The following is a 24,806-nucleotide window of genomic DNA, read 5'->3' as shown; positions in this document are numbered from 1 at the left end:
TGGTTTTAGGTTATAGTGATGATGATGGTGATGAAGATGTAATGATGATAATGGCGATGATGATGGATGATAGTGATGATGATGGTGGTGATGACAGTGATGATGATGGATGATGGTGATGATGGTGATGATGATGGATGATGGTGATGATGGTGATGATGATGCACGATCATGATGATGATGATAGATGAGGATGGTGATGATGGTGGTGATGGTGAGGATTATGATGGTGGTAATGATGGTGATGATGGTGATGATGATGATGATGATGATGGTGAGGATGATGATGGTGATGATGATGATGGTAAGGGTGGTTGATGATGGTGATAATGATGATAATGACAATGGCTTCCTCCTACTTTAGGGGGCAGACACCACAGAGGATGGAGATGAGAAGAGCTCAGAAAAGCAGAAACACAGTGCCACCACTGTGTTTGGAGCAAACACACCCATTGTTTCCTGTAATTTCGACAGTAAGTTTTACAGGCTGCTGTAAGTTCTGCATCTGTCATTTTCGTTGAGAAAACTCTTCAGATCATCAAATATGATAAAATCTCAGTGCCTTTCTAGTTCTTCACTTAATGAGGATTTTTAAAACACAGTCTGAAAAAACTATATTATATTTGGGATGAAGAATGCTCAAATCACTGATTTTAATGTCTGTCTAAAATACTCATTCTGACTAGAAAATTCCTAAATTATTATTTTAATTACAGAAAAAAAGGCTAAAGTTTTAAGGAAAGTCTATTTTCAATGCCAGTCTTTAAGAATCTCAGAATGCTATTAATAATAGCACATGTTTACATAGGTCTTGATATGTACCAGATATTCAAGCATTTATGGTTCTGGAATTCAGACATTCAGTCAATACTCTGCTATCCTTCAAACTGTGTGTGTGTGTGTGTGTGTGTGTGTGTGTGTGTGTGTGTGTGTGTTAATAGTAGTAGTAGGTGGTGGCTGCTTGTTCATTCCTGGCCGCCCAAACCCAAAATAATCACACAGAAACTATATTAATTAAAACACTGCTTGGCCTATTAGCTTAGGCTTCTTATTAAGTAACTCTTACATCTTAAATTAACCTATTTCTATTTATCTATATAGCGCCACTAGGCTGTGGCTTCCAGGTGCTGACATGTTACTCCTTCGGCAGCTACATGGATTCCACCTTCTTTTTTTCCTCTATCTCTACTTGGAATTCCCACCTTGCTTTATTCTACACTGCCATAGGCCCAAAGTAGCTTTTTATTAAGCAATGGTAAGAAAATATATTCACAACATGCAGAGGAGAATCCCACATGTGTGTGTATGAACATGCATGAATGTGTGTATATGTCTGTGTGTGTACATGCATGCACATGTCTGTGTGTGTGTGCATTAATAAAAGGAGTTTGAAAATTTTAAAAGTCAAAGAAACGTTCGGCAGAAAATTATCACAGACCTTGGTCTAACATAACACCGAGGCCTTGCTCTGTGGCTGCTAGAAACCCAGGCACTTTAGATAGTCTGTGATGAAGAGCTGTGCACTAAATCCAGGAAGGTCACAGTAGGACCAGTGTTCTCCCAGTGACCATATGGCATCGGGACTGTTACAGCAGTTACTTGTTTGATTTGATTTTACCTTTAGGGGAGGGTTTCTGTATATAATCCACTCTGCCTCTGCCTCTTGTTTGCTGGGATTGCAAGTGTGCAGCACCACACCTGGTGTATAGTAGTTTAAATACACTCTCTTTACACTCTCCCCGCCTCTTAACCACACTAGATCCACTCTAAGACTCCCGGCCAACCCTGCTTATAAACCATCTAGTATTATACATGCATACATGTGGTGCAGTTTAATTTATAAATTAGATACAGTAACCAGTAAACAGCAGTAACATGATAAACATAAAGGGTATTAAAATCACTATAATAATCTGCCAATATCACTACTCTTACAATGTGGGCTTTTATTAAATAAATAAGGGTTATTTCCTATAAGCCCTACAGTGTGACTACATCAGTCAGTCTGAAAACTGGGAGAAGGAACTACTGAGCGGCTAACACGCAGGCAGCATATACAACATAGATACACTGGACAGAGGCATGACCCACACCCCAAGTGAATGGAGCTGAATACTTTGAGATGTTCACACTACAGAGCTAGCAGTATGAAACTTGTGAATTGTTTATTTCTGGACTATTTCACTGTTTACACTGAAATTTAGATAAGCATTCTTATGTCTGTGATCTGAGACTTGTCTATGGGCAACTGAAATACAGGAAGCAAAATGGTGGATAAGAGGACCACTGTAAGTTTTCTTATATAAGAAACCACTGTGTTGGGAAAATTTGTGCTCTCTGCTATGGGGAAATGGACAAGCGGCCCATGAATCTGAAACACATATCACCTCCAAACATTCCAGAAAAATCTTGTTAACGGGGTCCTATTTCTTGTCACCCTCTTCTTTTCAGGAGTCTATGTCTACCACCTGCGCTGCTACATTTACCAAGCTAGGAACCTCATGGCTTTGGACAAAGACAGCTTTTCAGGTGACAGGGAAATCCTTAATATACTATATCATGGCAGGCTAGCTTGACTCAACTGCCTCTCTAGTGGGTTTGTGTTTTGTTTTGTTCTCATTTCTTACAAGAAACCCCTCTTCATAGAGAAACTACTTTGAAGTATACTTGGACTATACTTGAAGAAAACGACCCGATGGTTTCTAAAGGAGTTACCAGCTGCTTTAGGAACATACACAGAAGCCATGTGGCCCTTGGACACTAAGGATCACTTATTGAGCCATGACGTGTCACAAAGAGCATCTCTGTGCTCCCCTTGTGTGCATGGCTGCATTTTAGACCTGGGTCCTGGGCCGTTTGGTGAACTCAAATTCTTTACATTTTTTGCTTATATTCTCAAGATGATAAAAAAAAGAACACACAGTTAACCCTTTAACCCACAGCAACTGACTGTGAGCCATATGTTTGTATATTTTCTGCCTCCTCTGCTGCTTACCCCACCATCACCCCATCCCGACCCTAGCCATCTTCTAGTACTGTGTAACTATGAGGCTTCAACATCCTCATACTGGTGCCCAGGTAGTTTTGGCTTTACTCCTTCTTCCAAAAGTGCAGTGAGTGCAGGAACCATGTCTGGTTCTTGTTTGGAAACAACTCTTGAAACACTCACCTAATGCTGTGATGTACTGTACTTGTGTCAATTCTGAGCTGTGTCTCAGCACTCCCCTGGATCAGTATTGGGAATTATTTCCTTCCCAAATAAATTAGACCAAATTATCTGGATCTGGTCTATAAATTAGATTCCGTTCTTTAAATCGGATCAAGATTATCCTATTCTGAGGAGCAAAGCTTCAAAAACGTTTTAAAGAAATTTTCAAATAGTATCCACCAGGGGGCACTCCCTTACTGTAGATTCAAATGGAATTTTTAGAAAAATCTTTACTGGTGTCTGCATAAAACTTCAAGCACATTTCTCACAGTCAAAGAGGCAAGATTTATCAATGGGGAAAAATAAAAAAAGTTCTATTCATGTAATGGCATAGGCATTATTTATTGCTGGAATGTCACCCCACTGGGAAACTGAAATGGTTTAGTGTTCCTCACCACGTAGGAGAACCCAGAATAATTTTTGGTATATAAGATTGGAAACACTTTCCTGTTGTTACAAGCTGTAGATTCTGAGAGCAGCTGAGCCTTTCCTATTCACTGCTGTATTCATAAAACCCGCACTCTGGGCGGTGGTGGTGCAGGCCTTTAATCCCAGCAGATCTCAAGCTCAAGGCCAGCCTAGTTTCCAGAGTGAGTTCCAGGTTAGACTCCAAAGCTATACAGAGAAACCTCATCTTGAAAAACAAAAAAAAACCAAAGCCAAAATAAAAAACCTGGCACTCGACCCCTTTGCTCATATTATCGAGTAACTGGTTTCTAGCCACAGAAACAGCTGACCGGAGCTAGTGGGAGCTCACTGACTCTGAACTGATAGCAGGGGAACCTGCATAGGACCAAACTAGGCCCACTGAAGGTGGGGGGGGCAGGTGTGAGACTTGGGCAGTCTGTGGGGCCACTGGTAGTGGGACCAGGATTTATCCCTAGTGCTTGAACTGGCATCTAGGAGCACATTCTCTTCGGAGGGATACCTTGCTCAGCCTAGATATAGGGGGGAGGGCCTTGGTCTTGCCTTGAAGTGAAGCTTCAGACTTTGTTGACTTCCCATGGGAAGACTTTCTTTTCTTAGGAGTGGCTGGGCGGGGTGGAGGGAAGGGTGGAGCAGGAGAAGGGGAAGGAGTAGGAATGGGGATAGCTAAGTAAAATGAGAGAAGATTGTATTTAAAAAATCTTTTAAACCGGGCGATGGTGGCACACGCCTTTAATCCCAGCACTCGGGAGGCAGAGGCAGGTGGATCTCTGTGAGTTCGAGACCAGCCTGGTCTACAGAGCTAGTTCCAGGACAGGCTCCAAAGCCACAGAGAAACCCTGTCTCGAAAAAGCAAAAAAAAAAAAAATCTTTTAAAAAATTATGGCCTCAAGAAAAGGAAGGAAGGAAGAAAGGAAGGAAGGAAACAAAACCCCGGCACTCAAATATAGATCCTTCTAAATAGATATCATTAGAAGCAAAAGCATGAAATAAACTGGTATTTATCAGCTTATCAAAACAGCAGAAAGAAAAACATAAAAATAACCGGTATTTATGAGTGATGTGGCTAACAGGCCGTGTCCTAAGCAGCCCATGTTCTTCACACCATTTTGTCTTCTGTCCACTGGGGACAAAGGAAGGAACAAAGGAAGGTTAAATATTTAGGAATATTAAATACTTAGGAAGATTAAATATTTTTTTCTCTCAAGGTCATGGGAACAGGGGCTTGACACCATATGCATCTAGTTGCAAAGCTTATACTCTAGATTATGCATGCGAAAGAGCCTGTGCTTGACCTGATTAACCTTGCTAGGCATGCGTACACTCCAGAGAGACACCCCTTTGCATACACCAGGGTCTCCCTTTAGGTGCTTCTCACTCACCATGATACCTTCCTCTGTGAGGCCCAGCGTTCTAGAGTTCTTGTCTTAATGGGCGGTGAAAGCCTATGACGGCCATGTGCACAAGAAAGGCCGTGGGAAGAAATGGGCTGTCCTGGAAAGGCAGACTTCGCCTTGACTCTATTGTTGTCTTTCTCTGCCCATAGATCCATACGCTCACGTCTCCTTTCTCCATCGAAGCAAAACCACGGAGATCATCCACTCCACTCTGAATCCCACCTGGGATCAAACGATTATATTTGATGAGGTGGAAATCTTTGGGGAACCCCAAACAGTTCTACAGAACCCACCCAAAGTTATCATAGAACTTTTTGACAATGACCAAGTGGTAGGTAACATGATATTTTAAGACGGCCTGGGGACATGGTAGAGGTCTCTAAGGGTTCTTTGATCAGGAGTTTGAATGTGGTTTCCTTCTGTAGGGCAAAGATGAATTTTTAGGTCGAAGTATTTGCTCTCCTTTGGTGAAGCTAAACTCAGAAACAGATGTCACCCCTAAGCTTCTCTGGCATCCGGTCATGAACGGAGACAAGGCTTGTGGGGATGTCCTTGTGACAGCAGAGCTGATTCTAAGGAACAAGGTACATCTTTTTATTCTCGCTCTTGTATTCCTTGAGTGACTTGAAGCATCCTGCTCATTCCAGGCACTCTTGGCTCTAGTGAAAAGGAAGTATTGACAGCCTATGCTTGTTCCACAGGATGGCTCCAACCTTCCTATTCTTCCCTCTCAACGAGCACCGAACTTATACATGGTCCCTCCGGGGATCCGGCCCGTGGTTCAGCTCACTGCTATTGAGGTATGTATTCTCGCCAACTTTTACCCATTCAAACCAAAGGGTAGAACAAAGCAAGAACTGTTAATGCAGAGAATGGCGTCAGGCTGCATGTCTATAAAATCTTCCCCCCCCAAAATAGAAATAGTTATAGAAAATTGAAATCTTAACAAAAAGCACCAAGAAGCAGATTTCTGAGACTTGGGGGAGTTCACCAGAGAAAGAGAAGATGGCCCAAGAGAAAGTGCCTGTGGGAACAGAGAGAAGGACCTGCAAGGGAGGCAGAGGCCAGGAATAGGGAAGCGTGTGGACAGTGGTGGCAGGAGAGATAATTAGGGCAGACACAGGCTAGTGGAGATAATGTGTCTGGATAAGAGTGTCCAGATAAGGCAAGTGTTGTTAGCGCCTCTTGTTTTGTTGTTTTGCCTGGGTGTTCTCGAAGACAGACATGGGAAGCTTCAAACAACAGCTACCTGTTTAGAATGCTTGCAAGTCACTTACCGGAGAAGAGGTTTATACTTGATCCTCCAAATTGCCCCACGGTAGATCACAACATGAGTCCTGTTTGCAGCAGACACAAAGAGAAGCTGACTTTACATTACATTTACAGCTATGGGGCTCTTTTTATAGCTCTCAACAGAAGGGAAGGGTAGAACCACTTCCTCTGTTGTCCACAGGTTCCTGAAGATAACAATCCCTGGTATTTTAGACAAATGTATGGAAGTCCATCTTAAAGACTGTCCTGGTGATTGAGGCTGGATTTCTGCTTATACATTTTGTTATTCTTGTTTGGTAGTTTTGGTTTTTGTTTGTTTCTTTGTTTTTTGAGATGGGGTTTCTCTGTTTAGCCCTGGCTGTCCTGGATCTCACTCTATAAGACCAGGCTAGCCTTGAACTCAGAGATCTACCTTCCTCTAGATGTGTGCCACCACCACCAAAATTGATACGGTATTTTTAATATGTCAGGTTTCCTTCCCTCCTCTTTTAACTTGTTTTCTCAGATTCTAGCTTGGGGCTTAAGAAATATGAAAAACTACCAGATGGCTTCTGTCACATCCCCCAGTCTGGTGGTGGAGTGTGGGGGAGAAAGAGTCGAATCGGTGGTGATCAAAAACCTTAAGAAGACGCCCAACTTCCCAAGTTCTGTTCTCTTCATGAAAGTGGTACGTATGTAGATTGCAGTTCACATGTGTCCATGCCTGAAGCATGAGTGTATACTCCTGTGTGTGTGTCCATATATGAAGCATGAGTGTATACTCCTGGGTGTGTTCATATATGAAATGTGAGCATGTATTCCATGTGTGTTCATGCCTGAAGTGTGAGTATATGCATCCATGTGTGTCCATGCCTGAAGTGTGAGTGTATACTCACCGACAGCTGATTCATTTCCAGAGTCTGACAGACAGAAAACCTAGCCCTGTACTGAGCATGTCAGAGGTCCCCCTTCCTTAGGTTGTCTGATTCCAGTTTCTGAAAGCTTCAAGCAGCTCCAGCCATGGGGACATGTGTATGAACACCACTTGTTTCTCCAGTGAGTGTTTGATCTCTAGTATAGGCCTTAGTAGCTGTGCTCTAATCTCATGCACAGTTCCAGCTCGGTGCTGGGCACAGTTATCACCCTCCCCTTCCCTTAGAAGGAGTGAAAAGGTTGACTAATGTATAACTAATGTATGGAGCAGGACACAGCGAGGGAGTGGCCAGAACATGGACTAGGGTCCTTCCACTCCCGAGCCAGAAGTCTTTCCCTCTGATGCTGCAGATGGACAACCTCATGGATGTGTAGAAGCAGAATCCCTAACCAGTCACCCCAAAGACACTCTGCCTATCCTTTCTGCTCTCTACCCTCCTCCCCTGTAACTTCCAGTCTAGGACCCAGCTTTGAGTGAGAGGAGGCACTCAGGGAGCCCCGTCCTCTCTTCCAGTGAAGGCCATGACAGACATGCATCCAAACCACAATCAAGCTTCCAGGTCAGGCCCATGTTCTCCAATCAGGGCATGTCATCAAGGCCCCTACATTCCAGGACAGTGAAGGCAAAATGAGCATCTCCGTTTGGCTTTGAGCAACTAGTGTTGTGGGAGCTCCTTCCGCTCCTTCAGCCAATAGCCGCTGAGGGAATTGAGGGAAGTGGCCGCTTTTTTAAAGGGAGAGAGACCATGCTATTGGCTGAAGGAGCAGAGCGGAAGGAGCTCCCGCAACACCCTAGCACTGAAGGATTCCCAGTCTGTTATTTCATTTCCCTTGAAAGTTTATCTGTGTCTCCACTGTTCCTAAATTCTGCTTAAGCCCTGGCTAGCAGATAGCTAAAGTCCTGGACAGTTACTGTCACTGAAATAACTCTCAGGTAGAAATGGGGTCAGGAGTGACAAAGACTCATTCCCCATGATGCTTGCCTTCTACACCCTAAGTGCTTCATGTGTGGATTCCACGGCTCTACTAGTAACGAGGAAGTAACTGGGCATAGAGGGTTAGAAAAGTTCCTAAGGTCATGCACTCTGTGACAGCAGAGGGAGGGTTTGATCTCGCAGAGCCTGGCTAAAAGAGAATGCTCTAAGCTCTGAGACCACTACCGGGCACCCCAGCCACTGGAGGGCCTATGGAAGGTCCCTGGGTTATGTTCATAGGGCACAAAGAAGCTGGGCTGGTCCCTTGGGAGAATTGACAGCTATCCCTGCCAGATCTTGGAGAAAAAAAAAGGCATCTGTTTTTTTGTGATTCCTAGTTCTTGCCCAAGGAAGAACTGTACATGCCTCCACTAGTGATCAAAGTCATTGACCACAGGCAGTTTGGGCGGAAACCCGTGGTTGGCCAGTGCACCATTGACCGCCTGGACCGCTTTCGCTGTGATCCGTATGAGGGAAAAGAGGATATTGTACCTCAACTAAAAGGTACGTCTGTGGGCAAGTCTATACGTTACGTTTTTGAGCTTTTTACACCTAGTCAGATTGAATGTCTGCAAACCATAGCCTCTGTCTAGATACTACAGTGGAAGAAAGTTGTGATTTCCAGTGGGCTAGGGAAATACAGATAGTCATGGGACAGCCAGCCTGAACTCGAACTACTTTGAGAGGCAGAATCCTGGCATGCTTTGCTCCTGCATAAATGCAGTGTGTCTTTGGAGGGAATGTTGCCTGCTACACGAGCTTCGCTATTTGTCTTTGAGGAAGGATCCTGAAGACTCAGGGGGTACTGTCCCCACATCAATGAAAGGGATTGAGACATTCAGCCTCCAACAAATAGTTGTTGAACATTCATAGAATGTCATTCATTGGTCTAATTGCTGGGGAGGCCAAGGGACCAAAACAATCTTGTCCTCAAAGTCAAAGCATCCAACAAGGAAATGAATGTGTGCAAGTCAGTGCTGTGAATATTAGATGTGGAGAAACAGAACCTCCTGTATGTGGACACAGAGATCCCATCCATGAGGATGATTTTTCTTTCTAAATGGCAGGGTTTTTCTTTATAGTTCACGATAAACTTGGACTCTGTCATCTCCTCCCTCTCTGTCTCAAGTGCTAGGGTTACAGGTTTGTTTTCCCTGGCCAGCTCTAGGGAGGAAACTGCTATTCCGAGTTACTTTGTCCATGGGCCCGCTTCATTGACACTTGACAAAGATGTCATGAGGCCATTTGAAAGCTACCCCATTGTTATCCACACAAGAGAACTTTAATGATTTACCTTAGGTTGTATAGTTAATATGCAAGTGATAGGACAGGCTATAATATTTAACTTAGACTTCAATAACAAATAGGTAATGATACAGTGTTTTGCCCTTCTCCGTTCAATAGATCTTTGTTTTTTAGTTTACTATGTACTTAGTACTGTGTTAAGGGCTGGGGGCTCAGTCACTTGGTGTACAAGATCACAGACCCTTTGTCTTCATGAGTTTAGACCTCAGTCAAGGACTGGAAAATTCTATCCATTTTTCACTGAAAATTCTATTCAAGATATCTTCTGTTTAAGCAAATATACTACAAGTCAATCCTGGGTAAACTGGTACTTAGGAAGAAATTTGCTCACAGAGGTATTCAAGCATCCTTGTCCATCTGGCTTTTAAGTCCTGTGTGGGCTGCAGTTGCAGATGAGTTTATATCCGAAGTTTCTGGGCAACTTGTCCACCTGAGGGTACCAGGTGGATGGGAAACTCCACCTTAAAACAATTGGTTTTAAGATAGATGCTCAGTAAATGTCCAGTTCCTTCCTCTATCTGAGTGTTTCTCTGACATTTATTGAGCGTTTGCTCTTCCCTGGGTTCTGGGGTGATTGATAACAAAGAAACCAGAGTCTAACAGAGCTAGTCTATGAACTTATTCCCATCCATCAAGGTTCAATTTGCAGCAACTAACCTCCTTCTTGCTTCAGTTTAAATTTTTATCTTTAAAGTGGAGATAATAACATATCTTAAGGATTATCAAAGGGCCACATGAGATCATGTAAACAATTCGCTTAATTAGCCCAATGCAGGAGCATGGTAATCTTTCCCCAGAGTACCTTCCTCTCCATTCATGTCCAATGCCTGGTAGGTAACCTTATGGGAAGGTCTTTTGACTTGGTGGGGTTTTTTTCTGTCTGAGTTCTGACCTAGGCTCTTCTTCAATTATTCAACAGCTATGTTCCTGTGACTCCACCCTGAGTATCAGGCTGGTCCTTAGGCACCTGCCTTTGGTTGGGTGAGATAAACCCAGGGACTCCAGGGCCTGTTCTTAAGCCCCTGCTCTTAATCCTAAATCCAGAGTTGCATCCATCTGGAAACTGCGTGTAAGATTAGGCCATGGACGTCTCCCTCTGCATACGCTGGGAGAGCAAGGGCTGGCTGAACAGACAAAAGCAGCGTCTCGCTGATGAAAGAAACACATCCTGCTCTTTCTTCTCCCCTCTTCTCCCCTTCCCTTCTCTTCTTCTCTCTAATCACCTTCTCTGTCCTCTGTCTTCCTCTACTCTTCTGTGTTTCTCTATCCCATTTCCCAAGAAAACGGGGCTCTTTTAGACACAGGTTCGCCATCCTCGTGCCCACTCCTGCATAATCAGCACAATCTTTTTAACTATTTTTCTTACAGTGTGCATGGGTGTGGTGCCTAGGTGAAGGGCAGAGGCCACTTGCAGCAGTCACTCCTCTCCTTCCACTGTGAGGTCCTGAGAACCGAACTCAGGTCATCAGGCTTGGCATCAAACACCCGTACCTGAGAGCTGCCTCTCTGCTCTCCAGAACAATTCTTTTTCAAGCACTTGTCATGGGTAGAAATTGTGTTAACTACCCAAAACCAAGAAAAAACGAGCCCCATAGTCCCCTATAAAATGCCTAAAGCCTTACACTATTCTGAGACAGTGATGAGGGTAGCGTCATTTCTACATTCAGGTATGGAGAGTCTCACCCAGGTTAACTCTCTTATCACTTGATCATGAAGTAGAATGCTCTCCAGTATGTTGTCCTAAGCGTCCTATATTATGAAGTTCTTTGCCTTGCAGCCTCCCTTATGTCTGCACCCCCATGTCGGGATGTCGTCATTGAAATAGAAGACACCAAACCATTACTGGCTTCTAAGGTAGGTTGTATGCCAGATGCCTAAGCAATGTGTGTATTCAACCATTCAAGGTTATTAAAATAATGGTCATCAAACCAATTCACAAGGGCTGAATAGTAACAAGATCTGAATCTTGTATTCATCCAAAGACACTTATCAACCAGGCCTTCTTAAAATTTTTCTATTTATAACCCCTTCTTACCTGAGAAGTTTTTACACAGCCCCAGGTATAAAGGTCTATAAAATAAGGTATACAAATAAAACGTATACTAATAATTAATTATAAAATTTGTATAAGTAATTTTTTACTAGACATAATTTTACCATTTGTCTAAAACAAAATCAAGTTGGTATTCTAATGAGATAGACATGCTTATTCATTTTTACATAAAAAATTAAATCTCAGCTGGATATGCAATACCGCAGGACATAGAGCATCATTAATAATTTTCATGGTTGATTAGTATTTTGATTTTTATAGTCATCAACGCTGAAACTCCACTTTGCATAAATGTGTAGTACTAATTCAAAATGGCAGAAGTAGTTTAGGGCCATTTCAGAAATGGTTGAAAATTCTGTCCGAAATCCAAGCCAAAATTCATTTAACTTTTAATGAAACTCAAATAGAAATCTTTAAAACATGAAATTCTAACTAATGCAATCCAAAGATATAGTAATTTGACACCTATGTGATAAAGAATATGATAGGAAAATAACATGTCTTTATTTTCCATAATTAAACCATTACGTTTCCATGAGAGCAGAAAGCTCGGTGTGTAAAAACACTGAGTGTATGCTGGTCTCAGATCTGAGCTGGGGTGTTTCAGGAGATATTCACTAGTGTTGTGTGGTGTGACTACATGCACAATACAAAAATGCATGGGCTGTGGGTTCAGCGGCAAGTTTACGATGGAGTCGCATAGTGCAGCATGGGCGAGCATCACCAGAAGCACTTTGGACTCATTACACACTTTAGTGTTAGTTAAACCTCAGTTGTCACACATTTAGAAATCTCACTATTGTCAAATTTCCTGTGACACCCCCGCTCCCCCACCAGGTCGTAACCTACAATTTAAGAAGCCAGGCTGTGGACTAGCAGCTTCAGCCCCCACTAGTCAGCCACCTAGGATACTTAAAACATTATCAATGTACATAATTCAAACACATGCATAAAGAATGGAGAACCGCTGGTAGGGGTAGCCCAAGTGATACCAAGTGTTAGATGCTTCTAGAACAAATTGTAAATTTAAAGCAATAGTGAGAACTCGCATGTCAGGATCCCCCCCTCCCCCCCGTGTGATGCTGGATTGTCATGGTTAGGAATGACCCTGTTTGTCAGTACATGAAACACCCTGGGTTTTTATATTCACTCTGGAAGAGGTTGGTGGGAATCCTTCCTCGGGATCCAGTCTGAAAACCATCCCAGCCACTTCTACAGGAAGGAACAAGAGAAAAGGAAAACCCAAAGAGCTCACTGTTTCTCTTGGCATTTAGAATAAACTTTCACAGCATGTTTTAATACGCACACTGACTGGAAAATACACATGATTGCGCTGTAATGTGCTATGTCCATAAACGGCACTTTTTAAAAACCCACTTCTTCCCCGCTGCGTTAAGCTCTCTAGCAACTGGCCTGTGTTAAATATCGTCTCCACAGCCAGTACTGGAAGGCTGTGTTTGATTCTAACATGCGGCAGTTCTCCACAATCACAGATGACAATAACAAATTCCCAACACCACAGGGCAACGTGACTATGTTCACTTATTGAAAATAACCCCAATTAGTATCAATAAATATCAACAGGAGTTGCCTAGGGAGAAGTTATGTGCTTAATACTTAAGATTCTCCATGGGAATTTTCACAACCACTCTGGGAAAAGGCAGTGTGAGATCCCACTCGATACTCTGCCTCCAGCTTACCATCAACCGCTGCCAATCAATCCTGCCTGCATGCCTTCTGGGTACTGGGTCATCCTCAGTACTATTGGGGCATAAGGAAAACGGTGTCAGTACTACAGGCCAGTATTTCTGCTCCTTTCTTGACAGTCTCAGACTAGGTTACTCTAGCAACACACTGTGAAAGGTTCATTTGCCTCAGCTTTTAACAGGGAGGAGTAGCAGGCCCAGAGACGGTTGAGTCAAGTCATTCCCGCTACATTATACATGACTGTAATGGGCGCACTCCCCTCACACCTAGTTGAGGTCTTCTGTGTTGATAGGAAAAGGTAAAATCTCCTGAACGCCCACCTCCGTCTGTTTGTCCAGGTAGACATTACATCTGTCTGTAAAGTCTAATGAGTAACGTTGAGATTTGGAAGAGCCAATGGCAAGCTTACTAATGTCCTTTATGACATGTATCACATGTACATGTAATGTGTACGTTATTACCACTAACTCAATTTAGTCTTTGTATCTGCATGAATGAGTCTGTCTATGCTGCTGCTGAGGACTGGAGGCCGGAGACTGAGTCTTTCATGACGGCATCATCCTTTATGATGTCTATGGGAACTCTTAACAGATGAGCTTAGGGCTCTGTAAAGAAAAGAAGGAAGCGAGGATGGGGGGCATATTGGTCAAGTGCCATCCAGCCAGCACAGACATCCCTTCATGGTCGTCTCAACAATTGCCTTCCAATTCCAGTGCTTAAGCAGTATGTCGACAGCACTCAGCAAAATGGCTTCTCCAAGGACAGTGCATGTATGTATAATAATATGTATGAGGCTTCATGGGACTGGGGAATCATGGTCTAAGGACCTGAATTCCTCCGGGGTCTATTAGCAGATTTTGGAGTGAAAGGTGACCTTTAGACAATACTATCATTCTAGAGGGGAGACTGGCCCGTGCCATGTAATGCTTTGAATTGGATTTTCAACTTCATTTATTCGATTGAAAAAAAAAGAAAGTCACATGAGTTGCTGTCCTTCCTTTTCTGCACGGGATAATGAGCAAGCAGAAGTGAAGGAACCCTCCCGGACTAGCCCTGAAATTTAAAGTCAGCAACTTGTCTTGGATGCCTTTTCAACACGGCCTGTTCTTTACTCTCAATCAGTTCTGCATGACTTAAAATAAACACAAATGAACAGACTAAATACTTGGATTCAAGACACTGAGACTGTGAAAAGATTTTTTTTTTAAATTCCTCTCTCCAAAATCTCACTCCACCTGTGATTATTTAACCCTAATCTTGCTTTGGGATGAATCTAATAAGAAGAATTGATGCATCTCATTCTCTCTGCCTCCCTTGGCAATTCTGTTGTAACAAGGATCAGTCTAGATAGGAATACTGAGGACCTGAAGAAGCCGGTGGCCCTCCCCACAGCAACCACAAAAGTGTGGTAGTGAACAGTTGCTCTTACATTGGAAAGGAAGTTGGGATTTCAGGAAGGGGGACTGGGTAGCATTTTCTCACACTGGCTCAGAGGGTGAGCTTTGCCAGAGTCCCAGCAAGAACCAGGAGGAAACTCAAAGTCTAACAAACTCTAGCTCTTCCTTCTCTCACTCCTGCGCATGCCCTAACACCAGGGGCAAATTCTCCATGCAGGAATTCAAGTGGAAGGATTTGGCTAAAGAGAAACCTACCATCTTTGTATTAGAACACTTTCTCATGTCAGGATTGCTGTGGTATTCTCACAGAGGCGGGAGGGGAGGAAACACAGGAAAGGCATCGACATGATGACCTGCGGTCACGCACACCTTGTGCCAGGACAGCTCTTGAAGGGTTGAGAATGAGGTCACACTGGGGACATGCTCTGGAGCTGCGTGGAATGAGAGGCTGGGAGAAGGAAGATGAGTAGCTCCCTCCTGTGCACCCACCGTGTTTGTCGACCACAGTATAGTCCGCCTCCACTAAAAACACAACATGGGTGCATACCTCCAAGCATTCCAGTACTGTGTGGAACTCCGTGGTGTGTTTCCAGAGAATTCTGAGATACATTCAATGACGAGATGCTTTTGGCTGGAATAATTAGACGATCTATTAAATGTTGATATTATAAAGTACGCAGGAAAATAATGTTTCTCTCTCTCTTTCTCTTTTAATGTTCATGGGATCTTAAACCAAACATCCACGTGACCTGTGTATGATTTTCCTTACTACTGACATCATATGTTCAGCTGTCAGAAAAGGTAACTATTGTACATATTTTTGCACATCTAAGACTCACGGGGTCAGGGGTGCTGCTCGGGAGTAGAAAGCTTGGCTTGACATGTGCAAGACATTTGGTTCAATGTTCAATACATGTATTTCCTGTCTACAACTGGTATGTAAAGACTTTTTCCTAAGATCAGGGATGGATTGATGATCTGCAAAGGGCAAATAACTCATTGTAACTACACACATGTGTGTGCACACACATCTGTATGAATATACATCTAAAGACATATAAAGATACATGTGTATATAAGAATTTATATACATAAATCTGTAAGTACAAAAAAGAAACAGACTTTTTATGATTTCATTTACATGGATATGTATGGTGTGTGGATATGCACACGTATGTGCAGGTACTGAAGCAGGAGGATGATTAATTTGGGGCCAGTTTGAACTCTGTATCAAGACCCTGTGCAGGAATGAAGGAGGGAAGGAAGGGAAGAAGGAAAGGGGGAGGGAGGAAGAAAGGGAGGGAGGGAGGGATGGAGGGCGGGAGGGAGGGAGGGGAAGGGAAGGGAAAGGAAAGGAAAGAAAGGAAAGGAAAATGGGATGGAGGGAGAAGGAATGGAGGGAAGGAGGAATAGAGGTGGAAAGGGAAGAAGAGAAATAGAAAAAAAGAGATTAAGATCTATGCAGATACTCTGCCTTATATACTATCTCTTCTGCCCAACCAAGAACCATCAAAACAAGAGGTTCGCAGGTCTGGCTGTAATTGAAATCACCTGGGGGGCAACTATAATGAACACCCAGTTCTCTGCCCAGAATGACTGAATCAGAATCTTCAAGGATGGAGTTGGAGTCCCTGGTGTAAATGAACCATAATCCTCCCTACCTTTGTTTCACTTGTGAAATGTTTCAGAGTTCGCTCTCCTAGTGATCTTGTTTGATTTTCAAATCAACTCTAGGAGGCGGATGGAGCCGGTTGTTACTATCTTACTTGCTAGATGAAGAAACTGATGATCAGAGTTGCAGAACAAGTTGCCCAAGGCACTGTGCTCGTAACCTAAGGACTAGAGCTAGAACCAGCTCACCTGACTCCTAGTTTAGAGAGCTTGGTATTATTGCTAACAGAGCTAAAGAAATGAGATCATAGAAAACACATGTTGGAAATGCTATGCTAATTTATCTGTGGAAACAAATATTAACAGCAAAGAAACAAAGAGACATCAATAAATCATATGCATTAGATCTAAGAGAAACTAATAAAGGTGTGGACACTGAAGCAAACACATTTCATTAGCAGCTAGGGTGATAGATGGCAATGGGTACAGTGCTTGCTCACAAGCTAGGGGACTCAAGTTCTAGCCCCAGCATATGCGTGAAAATGCAGAGTATGGTGGTGCATGCTTATATTCCAGCACTGGGAAAACGGAGACAGAAGGATGACTGGGTTTGCTGCCCAGCAAATTTAGCCCACTGGTGAGCCCCCAGCAATAAGAGACCCTGCTCACAGAAGGTGACAACATTCATGCAGTGTCACCTGAGGTTGACCTCTGGCCTCCACATACACTCCTACGCATGTGCACATGCATGTGTGCACACACACGCACCCCCCACATATGTGATTGGTTGAGGTCTCCTTGAGCAGAATCATGAACGTGCTGCCCACAGTGCATATGAACAGAAGCATGGAATCTCAGAGTCAGTCATCTCTCATCTATTACACAGTGGTTTTCCCGTATGGATTAGAAATCCAGACTGTTAGTAAAGATGTTTTTCGTTTTGCCGTGGCTTTAGGAGGAAGAAATCATTGACTGGTGGAGTAAATTTTATGCTTCTTCGGGGGAGCATGAAAAATGTGGACAGTATATTCAGAAAGGCTATTCCAAACTCAAGGTACTTGGACCTATGTCTGTGGGTGGGGAAAAGCTAGTCCCAGCATGCGTAAGGCCCTGGGTTTAAAAGGCCTCATGGTGGGTACTGATGGAGAGGGGCCAGGAGTGTCTCCTGAAGAGCCCTCTGGCAACAGGTTCGCCTTTGCCAAGTACCAGGACTTGAGGAAAGCTGCTGAGTTATAGTTGCGTGACTGTCCCTTTGGGGCTTGGGGGCATCTGGCAGAGGCTAGGAATGGGTTGGTACCATACTAATTAGGCCAACAATTACCCAGAATTGTTTGGCTCAGGGAGACCTGGAAGTCACAGTGTCCTTGCAAAGCCATTGATGTCAGTATGCTTCATTTTGTCTTGTGAACAGTGATCAGTTTTGCTAAACAAAAAGTTGATTCTGTTACATGTATGTGTCCCTGGTTGTCACATCACAACCATGGGCACACCTGTGCAGGCAGGGGTGGCCATCTGGACTATTCTGATCATGCTCTGAGTTTTTCAGTTCTCCGTTCAGGTGCTAACTCTGTCAGCTGCAAATCCAAGTCAGAGCAAGGTATAAGAGAAAAATAAAATTAAATGAGAAACATCTAGTTGTTAAAATCATCCCTCTATCAAAGTAGAAGGACCTGTATCCTTGCTTGTTGATGCCGTGATATATTTGTGTGGCTTAAGTAACACCAGCACATAAGTGATCACATTGAAACCCGATGAGACTGAGCTAAGAGGACAGACTCATGTTCTGTCTTCCTCTCCTCCCTGACTCCCTCCTTCCTCTCTCTCCTTCCAGTCCATCTTTATTGCTTGTCTTTTTAAAAATCAAGATATAATTGATATGCCATAAAGTGATCCTTCCGCCAAGTTTTGATGTTGTGCACACCTGTGCAAAGCAGCGCCCAGGGCAGGGGGAAGACCATTTCCACACACAGAAAGTTCCTCTGTGCCCCCCTTCAAGCCAGTCCCCGTGAGTGCAGCCTGCTGGTGAACCACTGATCTGGCTTCTACCATGTTACGTTGGCTCTGTCTGCTTGTGTGCTCCATGTAACTGGAATCACACCTTGTTACATCCTGCGTTTGGCTCCATTGGTCCCATACTCTGCTGCTGAGACTTACCATGTTGTTGTGGTATTAGGAGTTTTTCTCCTCTTGCTGACTAGTATTGGATTAGACTGGGTTGGGGGTGGGTCAGCTCCACACTCTATCTTACCTCCATCCTCCCCTCTCCATCCTCTCTCTTTCCTCCCTTTTCCTCCCTCTCTCCCTCTCCACGGTTTGTTAACTCATTCTCCTGACACTGTGGGCATTCTTGAACCACAAGGACTTGTTTCTGTTTCTCTTTGGTAAATTCCTAAAATCACCATTTCTGGGCCATAGGATAGGTGAATATTTAAATCCCTAAAGGAAGCGCAGCGTTTTCCCAAGAGGTTGTTTTATGCTGCCCCCACCAGTGAGTGAGTGTCCCATGTGTTTCCTCGCATCCTTCTGCCTTTTGGTACTCAGTCTCATTGACTTGAGACTCTGCCTGTGTATTAATGAGAAACTGAGACTCTGTTGTGGTTTCCAGATCTATGACTGTGAACTGGAGGATGTAGCTGAATTTGAGGGCCTGACGGATTTCTCAGATACCTTCAAGTTGTACAGAGGCAAGTCCGACGAGAACGAAGACCCGTCTGTGGTAGGAGAGTTCAAAGTGAGTCAGATATGTGTCTTTGTCCTGTTTCAAATTCATCTTCACTGCTTTTGTGGATCATGGAGGGAAGAAGTCTGCAGCAGAACAGTATTGGATTAGACCGTCCTCTGCCCTCTGCTGGGGGGAAAAGCTGCCCACAGGAAAAGGGCAAAGGGGAGCTAGGGTGTGCTTTTCCCTGCTTGGGTCAGCCAGGCTTGAATCCTACAGGGCTCTTTCCAAGGCCTACTTTCTCCTCTGCACTTCTGCCCTCAGGGATTTTTAGCAGGATCATTATGGCAAGTTCCCAGGCCAAGCTCCTCACCACCTTTCTCCTTCCAACCAGTCTGCAGCCAAATCTGATCCCTGTCTGAATGGCTTAAGCACACCTCTTGGTTTCCCAGCTCAGGTCTCAGCTCCTTCCAAAGCTGAGCAGGCCTTTCGCAAGCCATGTGTCCCTCCAGCATGGAAGAACCTCTCCCAAGTCCCAAACACACCTTGCAAGCCCTCTTGGACGGATGTGCAGAGCCTTGGGCCAGGCCCCTTTTCCTTCCCTGGATGCCCTTTCTTTCCTCTCTGTGGTCTGACCAAGCCCTGCTCCTGCCTTAAGCCAGCTCGAATGTCAGTGTTTGTCAAGAGTCCCCTGGTTGCTTTGGGCAGCATGACTCACCCATGCTCTGGGCTCCCACAGGTCTGGGTTCACCGCCTGTTGGGTTTGACTGCTGCTTCTCCTCCCCAGCACACTTGGCAGAGCCAGGGCACCTAACACTGCCTTGTCCTAATCCTTTGCCAATGGCAGACATGGCTAATGGATCAGAGGATTACACCCAACACAGGGTCTCAAATCCTCCTTGCCCTAGCCTCCCACTAAGCCAACAATAGGGCATAGAGTCAGACTAATCTCGCATCTTGTGCCACACTCTGGTTCTTGAGTTTTGGGTCCTCCACACCCAGTATTCAGTGGCTGCTTGCTTCACGACATGCTCCTTAATGCAGCTGGCTAGAACAAAGGCCCAAACATCCTAATCCCAACTCCGATGCCTTTCCCTGCACAATGGATTTCCCTGGGAGTGGGGCCCAGGCAGGTAGGGCTGACACAGAAGGGGAGCCGCCTTAGTACTCCACTGGGCTACTCCCATCTCCAAAATAATCTCAACTCCTTGCCTCTTTGCCACCACCTTCCGTCACACTGACCAGTCACCTCCACTCCCTGTCCAGGTTGTCACCTGCTTCCTAATCGGCCCTCTTCTGAAATGATGGCTATAGAACCCCATCACGTTCCCTCCTGGACTCACCCAAGGGCCAATGCATGTTGTTTCTTCCACAAACACAGGTCCACATCGCCCAACTGTGTGATATGGAGGGGACCCTGTGTGCTCTAAAGAGGGGGACATTTCCTAAGAACCCTCTACTCAGTGGCCAGGGCCTTTGAAGTCATCAGTACGTGTCTCCCTCTCTCTCTTTCTCTCAGGGTTCCTTCCGAATCTATCCCCTGCCCGATGACCCCAGTGTGCCAGCTCCTCCCAGGCAGTTTCGGGAACTGCCTGACAGTGTTCCACAGGAATGCACGGTTAGGATCTACATTGTTCAAGGCTTAGAGCTCCAGCCCCAGGACAACAATGGCCTGGTAAGAGTTTGGGTGTGGGGCCTTCTCCTGTAGCAGGATAATTACAGTCATCAGCCATGGTAATTGTCACCTTCTTTCTCGCTGGGCGTCTGTTATCTCACTAGGAGAAAGATACTCTAGCAAAACAATGTGTGCAGGAGGATTGTCCCCATGGGGATTTACCTAAGAGCTTTGAGGGGGATGCTTAGGGCTCTTTAGTTCATCCTTCTCGTGTTACCGATGTGACCCGGGACAAGATTTGCTCCAGTCACAAGCCCAGCCTGAGCAGAGTCAGGTCACCCCTACCTCCACCCCACCCCACCTTCTCACCCACACAGCTGCTCTGAAGGTACGCTGGCTCCCTGCCACCCAGAGGAGAACCTTGCACCGAGCTCATCCCAGGCCCTCGGGTGCCCCAGCGCCTCCTTTGTCATCCGTGGGGAGTAGAGAGACAAGCCGAGTCTATCCCCGAGATTGACTTCAGTTTGCCCCCGCGATGATATAACATCTCACCCGTCTTGTCTCCACAGTGCGATCCTTACATCAAAATAACCCTGGGCAAAAAAGTCATTGAAGACAGAGACCATTACATTCCCAACACTCTCAACCCAGTGTTCGGCAGGTAACCAACAGTTCAAAACATTCCTTCCTCACGAAAGGTGCCCTGCCCTGTTCGAGGCGCTCATACTGGGGGCAGGTAGCCATGTCCTCCTCAGGGAAACAGGCAGAAGTAGAAGGACTGGGAAGGACCATGAGGAAAAAAGGTCAAAAGATGGGTGTCTCTGCGTCAAGATCTGTCCCAAGTCTTTGGCCCCAAGCAAGGCCCCGTAGGACATTAAGCATTGGGGGCGGTTGGAGTGGGGGGGCTCAACTGCCACTAAATCCTATTTTCACTTCCAGAGGCTAGTGTGGGCTGTTTTCTGGACTAGCTCTCTCCTTGTGATCCAGTGATCATGTCACTGAGAGCAGGGTGCAAAGGGACAGGACAGAGAAGCTGCTTTCTAGGTCTTTAATGTCCCCAAGATCCTTAACACGGCATCGTTTTCTTTGTAGTTACAACCTTGACTTGTTTCTGGCTATAACATCTATATTTTTAAACATTGTTTTTATTTATGCCACTTCTGTGAACATGTGTGTGCGCATGTGGCAGTTGGGGACAACTTAGTCCCCCCCCCCCTACTATGTAGGTCCCAGGAATTGATCTCAGGTCGTCAGGCTTGGCAGCAGGATCCTTTACCCAAGAGTCATCTTATCAGCCCCATTACATAAATCTTGTCAGAGCTGTATCTGCTACCAATGTCAGATGATTGTTGAGTAAAACCAGCATTAATCAGCTGTAAGCACTTTCCACATTCAGTAACAATTAATTTGCTGAGCATTCAGAGTAAGCGGGTCCTCTGCTGAGCTATTTATAGAAGACATCTCAGATAATCTCACGAAACTCTGAAGGGAACAGAAAGAGGCCCAGAGAGAATGTGTGCCTAATGTTTTCCTGGCCATAGGCAGAGGTCGAACTTGAACCCATGCCTTATGACCCCAGTGTCTCCATGGCACCAGCACCACGCTCTGTCCTGTCCAGGTCTCATTTTCTCCAGCGTTAGATTCTCTGACCAGGCATGACGGGGTTAGGAGCCCTGCATCTCAGGTGAAGACACAAGTCCCCACAGCTCTGTCAACAAGCTGCAAGACCAGCAACAGAGACAGAAGGGGCCAGCTCCACAGCCGCAGATCCAGGCTTTCCCAGAGCCCTTGGCAGTACTTCATACTCAGAGCAAAGCTACCGTCTGTAGAGAAATGTTTGTTGTGCCGGACATGTGAGGAAGGGCTGGGAGGAGATTCCGTGACCAACTGTGCAAGCGTGAGGACCGGAGTTTGGATCCCCAGCTCTTACATCTGTAAAATGGGTGGAGGGCAGAGGCTGTGGCTAAGATGTGGCCACAGGATTCTGAGAATCCAAATTCCATCCCTGGAATCCTTGAGAGAGAGAGAGAGAGAGAGAGAGAGAGAGAGAGAGAGAGAGAGAATCAGAGGCAGCTGTGCACATCTGTAATCCCAACACTTCTGTAGCCAGATGGGAGGAGACAGAAAAATCATCCAGAAACATTCTGGCCAGCTAGAGTGCAGTGTGCAGCACAGAACAAAAACAAGAGAGAACCAACCGCAAAAGGGTGAGAGGCAAGAACTGACCCCCCAAAAGCTGCCCTTTGACCCTAACCCATGCACTGTCACACATAATGCCCCCCCCAATATTAAGAACTAAAAATATTTGTTCTTGGGTTTTTGTTGTTGTTTTGTTTGTTTGGTTTGGTTTTTCTACACAGGGTTTCTTTAGCTGTCCTAGAACTAGCTCTTGTAGACCAGGCTGACCTAGAACTCACAGTGATTCACCTGCCTCTGCCTCCCGAATGCTGGGATTAAAGGTGTGCACCACCACCACCGGACTTTGTTCTTAATTTTTTTTTAAAAAAAGTGAATAATAAAGGAAGATATTCTGGCTTCCACATGCACAAATGAGTGCAACAGTTTGCATATATGTATACATGCAGACACACACACACACACACGGGGGGGGGGCATTGTTCTCCCAAAATTTTGCTAAGTGGGAGAGCACTGTTCCTGTCTGCCCTATGCCCTACCTACTCAATGCTTTATGCCTCACATATATTCCTCTTTGTCTTTTTCTGCCTCTCTGTGTCTGTCTCTCTCATACATGCTTATATGTACACACACACAAACACACGCACACACATGCATGCACTCACACACACAAACACACACACACATGCATGCACTCACACATGCACAGATGCACAAATCTTGGTCATCCAGTTTTTAGATTCAAACAAAGCATCCTCACAGGCAGGAACATACGTGTACAAAGGACCACCCACTTGGCCCCCAGCATGTGTGTATACATGCGCACACACGCATACCCTCAGACACCTGCACACGAACACCCTCCATGCCGCGTACCCCTAGGCTGAGTGCCGGGCCCAGGGAGGGGAAGTAAATCCTCTGGCACAGCAATGTGATCATTTTCCCTTTCTTCCACTGATCCAGCCCCAAGGTCTAGACAGGAAAAGGCACGCAGGGCAGGAAGGAGGGCTCCGTGCAAAGGGAAGCAGGCAGAGTCAGCTTTGAAGGCAGAAAGGCGGCCCTGTCTGAATGGCCTGTTTCAGAGCTGCCAGCACAAGCTTAACAAAGCGGCAGGAAAGTCTTTCTCAGAGCCACCCTGGGAGAAGGGATGCTGTCAGGCTCTGCCAGGCCAGTGGCTGTCTAGAGGGATGCACAGACTTCCGTCCATCCAGCTGGTGACCCTAGGCTGGGGACTCAGTCTTGGGAAGTGGCTTGTTTCTCAGCAGAGAGACTCTGGAACAGGGCTTGAGAAAGAAGCCACATGTCCTGTGTTCTTGGCCATTGCTCATTCTGGCTTCTCTAGATCACATTAAACTCCCGAATGCTGTCCTCTGACCTCCGTGTGCAGGTTGTGGTGCCCACACTTACCCACACGCCATCCACACAATAATAATAAACCAAAAGATTTCTTTAAAAAAATTGATATCTCATGGGAGAAGAACATTCCTTAGTCAAACCAGTACACGCAAGATACTTGGAGTTTTGTTTTGTTTCCCTTGAGACAGGATCTCACTGTAGAATCCTGGCCATTCCAGAACTCACTATGTAGATCAGGCTGGCATCAAATTTGCAGCAACCCTCTCCTGTCTCTGGATTGCTGTGATTATAGGAGTGCACACCATGCCCAGCTTACTGCTTTTCTTCTTGTCGTTGTTTTTTGTTTGTTTGTTTGTTTGTCTTGAGACAGGGTCTTTGTACATAACTTGGCTATTCTGTAACTCAACATGTAGACCAGGCTGACCTGCAGCTCACAGAGATCCACCTGTCTCTGCCTCCCAACCACTGGCACTAAATGTGTATGCCACAACACTCGGCTAGCGTGTGTGTGTGTGTGTGTGTGTGTGTGTGTGTGTGTGTGTATGGGTACTTGAGCTGCATGCATGTCTGTATACTGTCTGCACCTGGTGCCCACACTGGCTTTGAGGCTTTGTGTGTAATTGTGACACAAATACCCCTTTCCCTGGAGTCACCTGCCTGCCTGGAACCTCAGGGTAGCTGCTGCCCCTGGAGCGGTCTCTGAGATTGTTGCAGGAGACACTCAGGAGGCTTTCTTCCAGGGTGCCATTGAACACTCCTTCCTGGCTCACTGGACAAA

General features: G+C 45.3%; 1 protein-coding gene across 2 annotated transcripts in view; it reads left to right on the top strand.

Moving 5' to 3' along the window:
• The window catches only part of Myof (myoferlin), a 139,918-nt gene that overhangs the window by 97,609 nt on the left and 17,503 nt on the right, over positions 1–24,806 (top strand). For both annotated transcript variants that reach the window (XM_075973937.1, XM_075973936.1), the window contains 13 exons: positions 365–473; positions 2,452–2,529; positions 5,181–5,362; positions 5,457–5,615; positions 5,733–5,831; positions 6,809–6,970; positions 8,528–8,693; positions 11,272–11,348; positions 15,441–15,452; positions 17,218–17,316; positions 18,868–18,993; positions 20,441–20,596; positions 21,106–21,197. In XM_075973937.1, the coding sequence (XP_075830052.1) occupies positions 365–473; positions 2,452–2,529; positions 5,181–5,362; positions 5,457–5,615; positions 5,733–5,831; positions 6,809–6,970; positions 8,528–8,693; positions 11,272–11,348; positions 15,441–15,452; positions 17,218–17,316; positions 18,868–18,993; positions 20,441–20,596; positions 21,106–21,197 (1,517 nt within the window). The remainder of the gene's footprint in view (positions 1–364; positions 474–2,451; positions 2,530–5,180; positions 5,363–5,456; positions 5,616–5,732; positions 5,832–6,808; positions 6,971–8,527; positions 8,694–11,271; positions 11,349–15,440; positions 15,453–17,217; positions 17,317–18,867; positions 18,994–20,440; positions 20,597–21,105; positions 21,198–24,806) is intronic.

This window comes from Microtus pennsylvanicus, chromosome 5, assembly GCF_037038515.1.
Source record: "Microtus pennsylvanicus isolate mMicPen1 chromosome 5, mMicPen1.hap1, whole genome shotgun sequence".
Classification (NCBI taxonomy): Eukaryota; Metazoa; Chordata; class Mammalia; order Rodentia; family Cricetidae; genus Microtus; species Microtus pennsylvanicus.
This window is presented reverse-complemented; position numbering and strand designations above follow the sequence as displayed.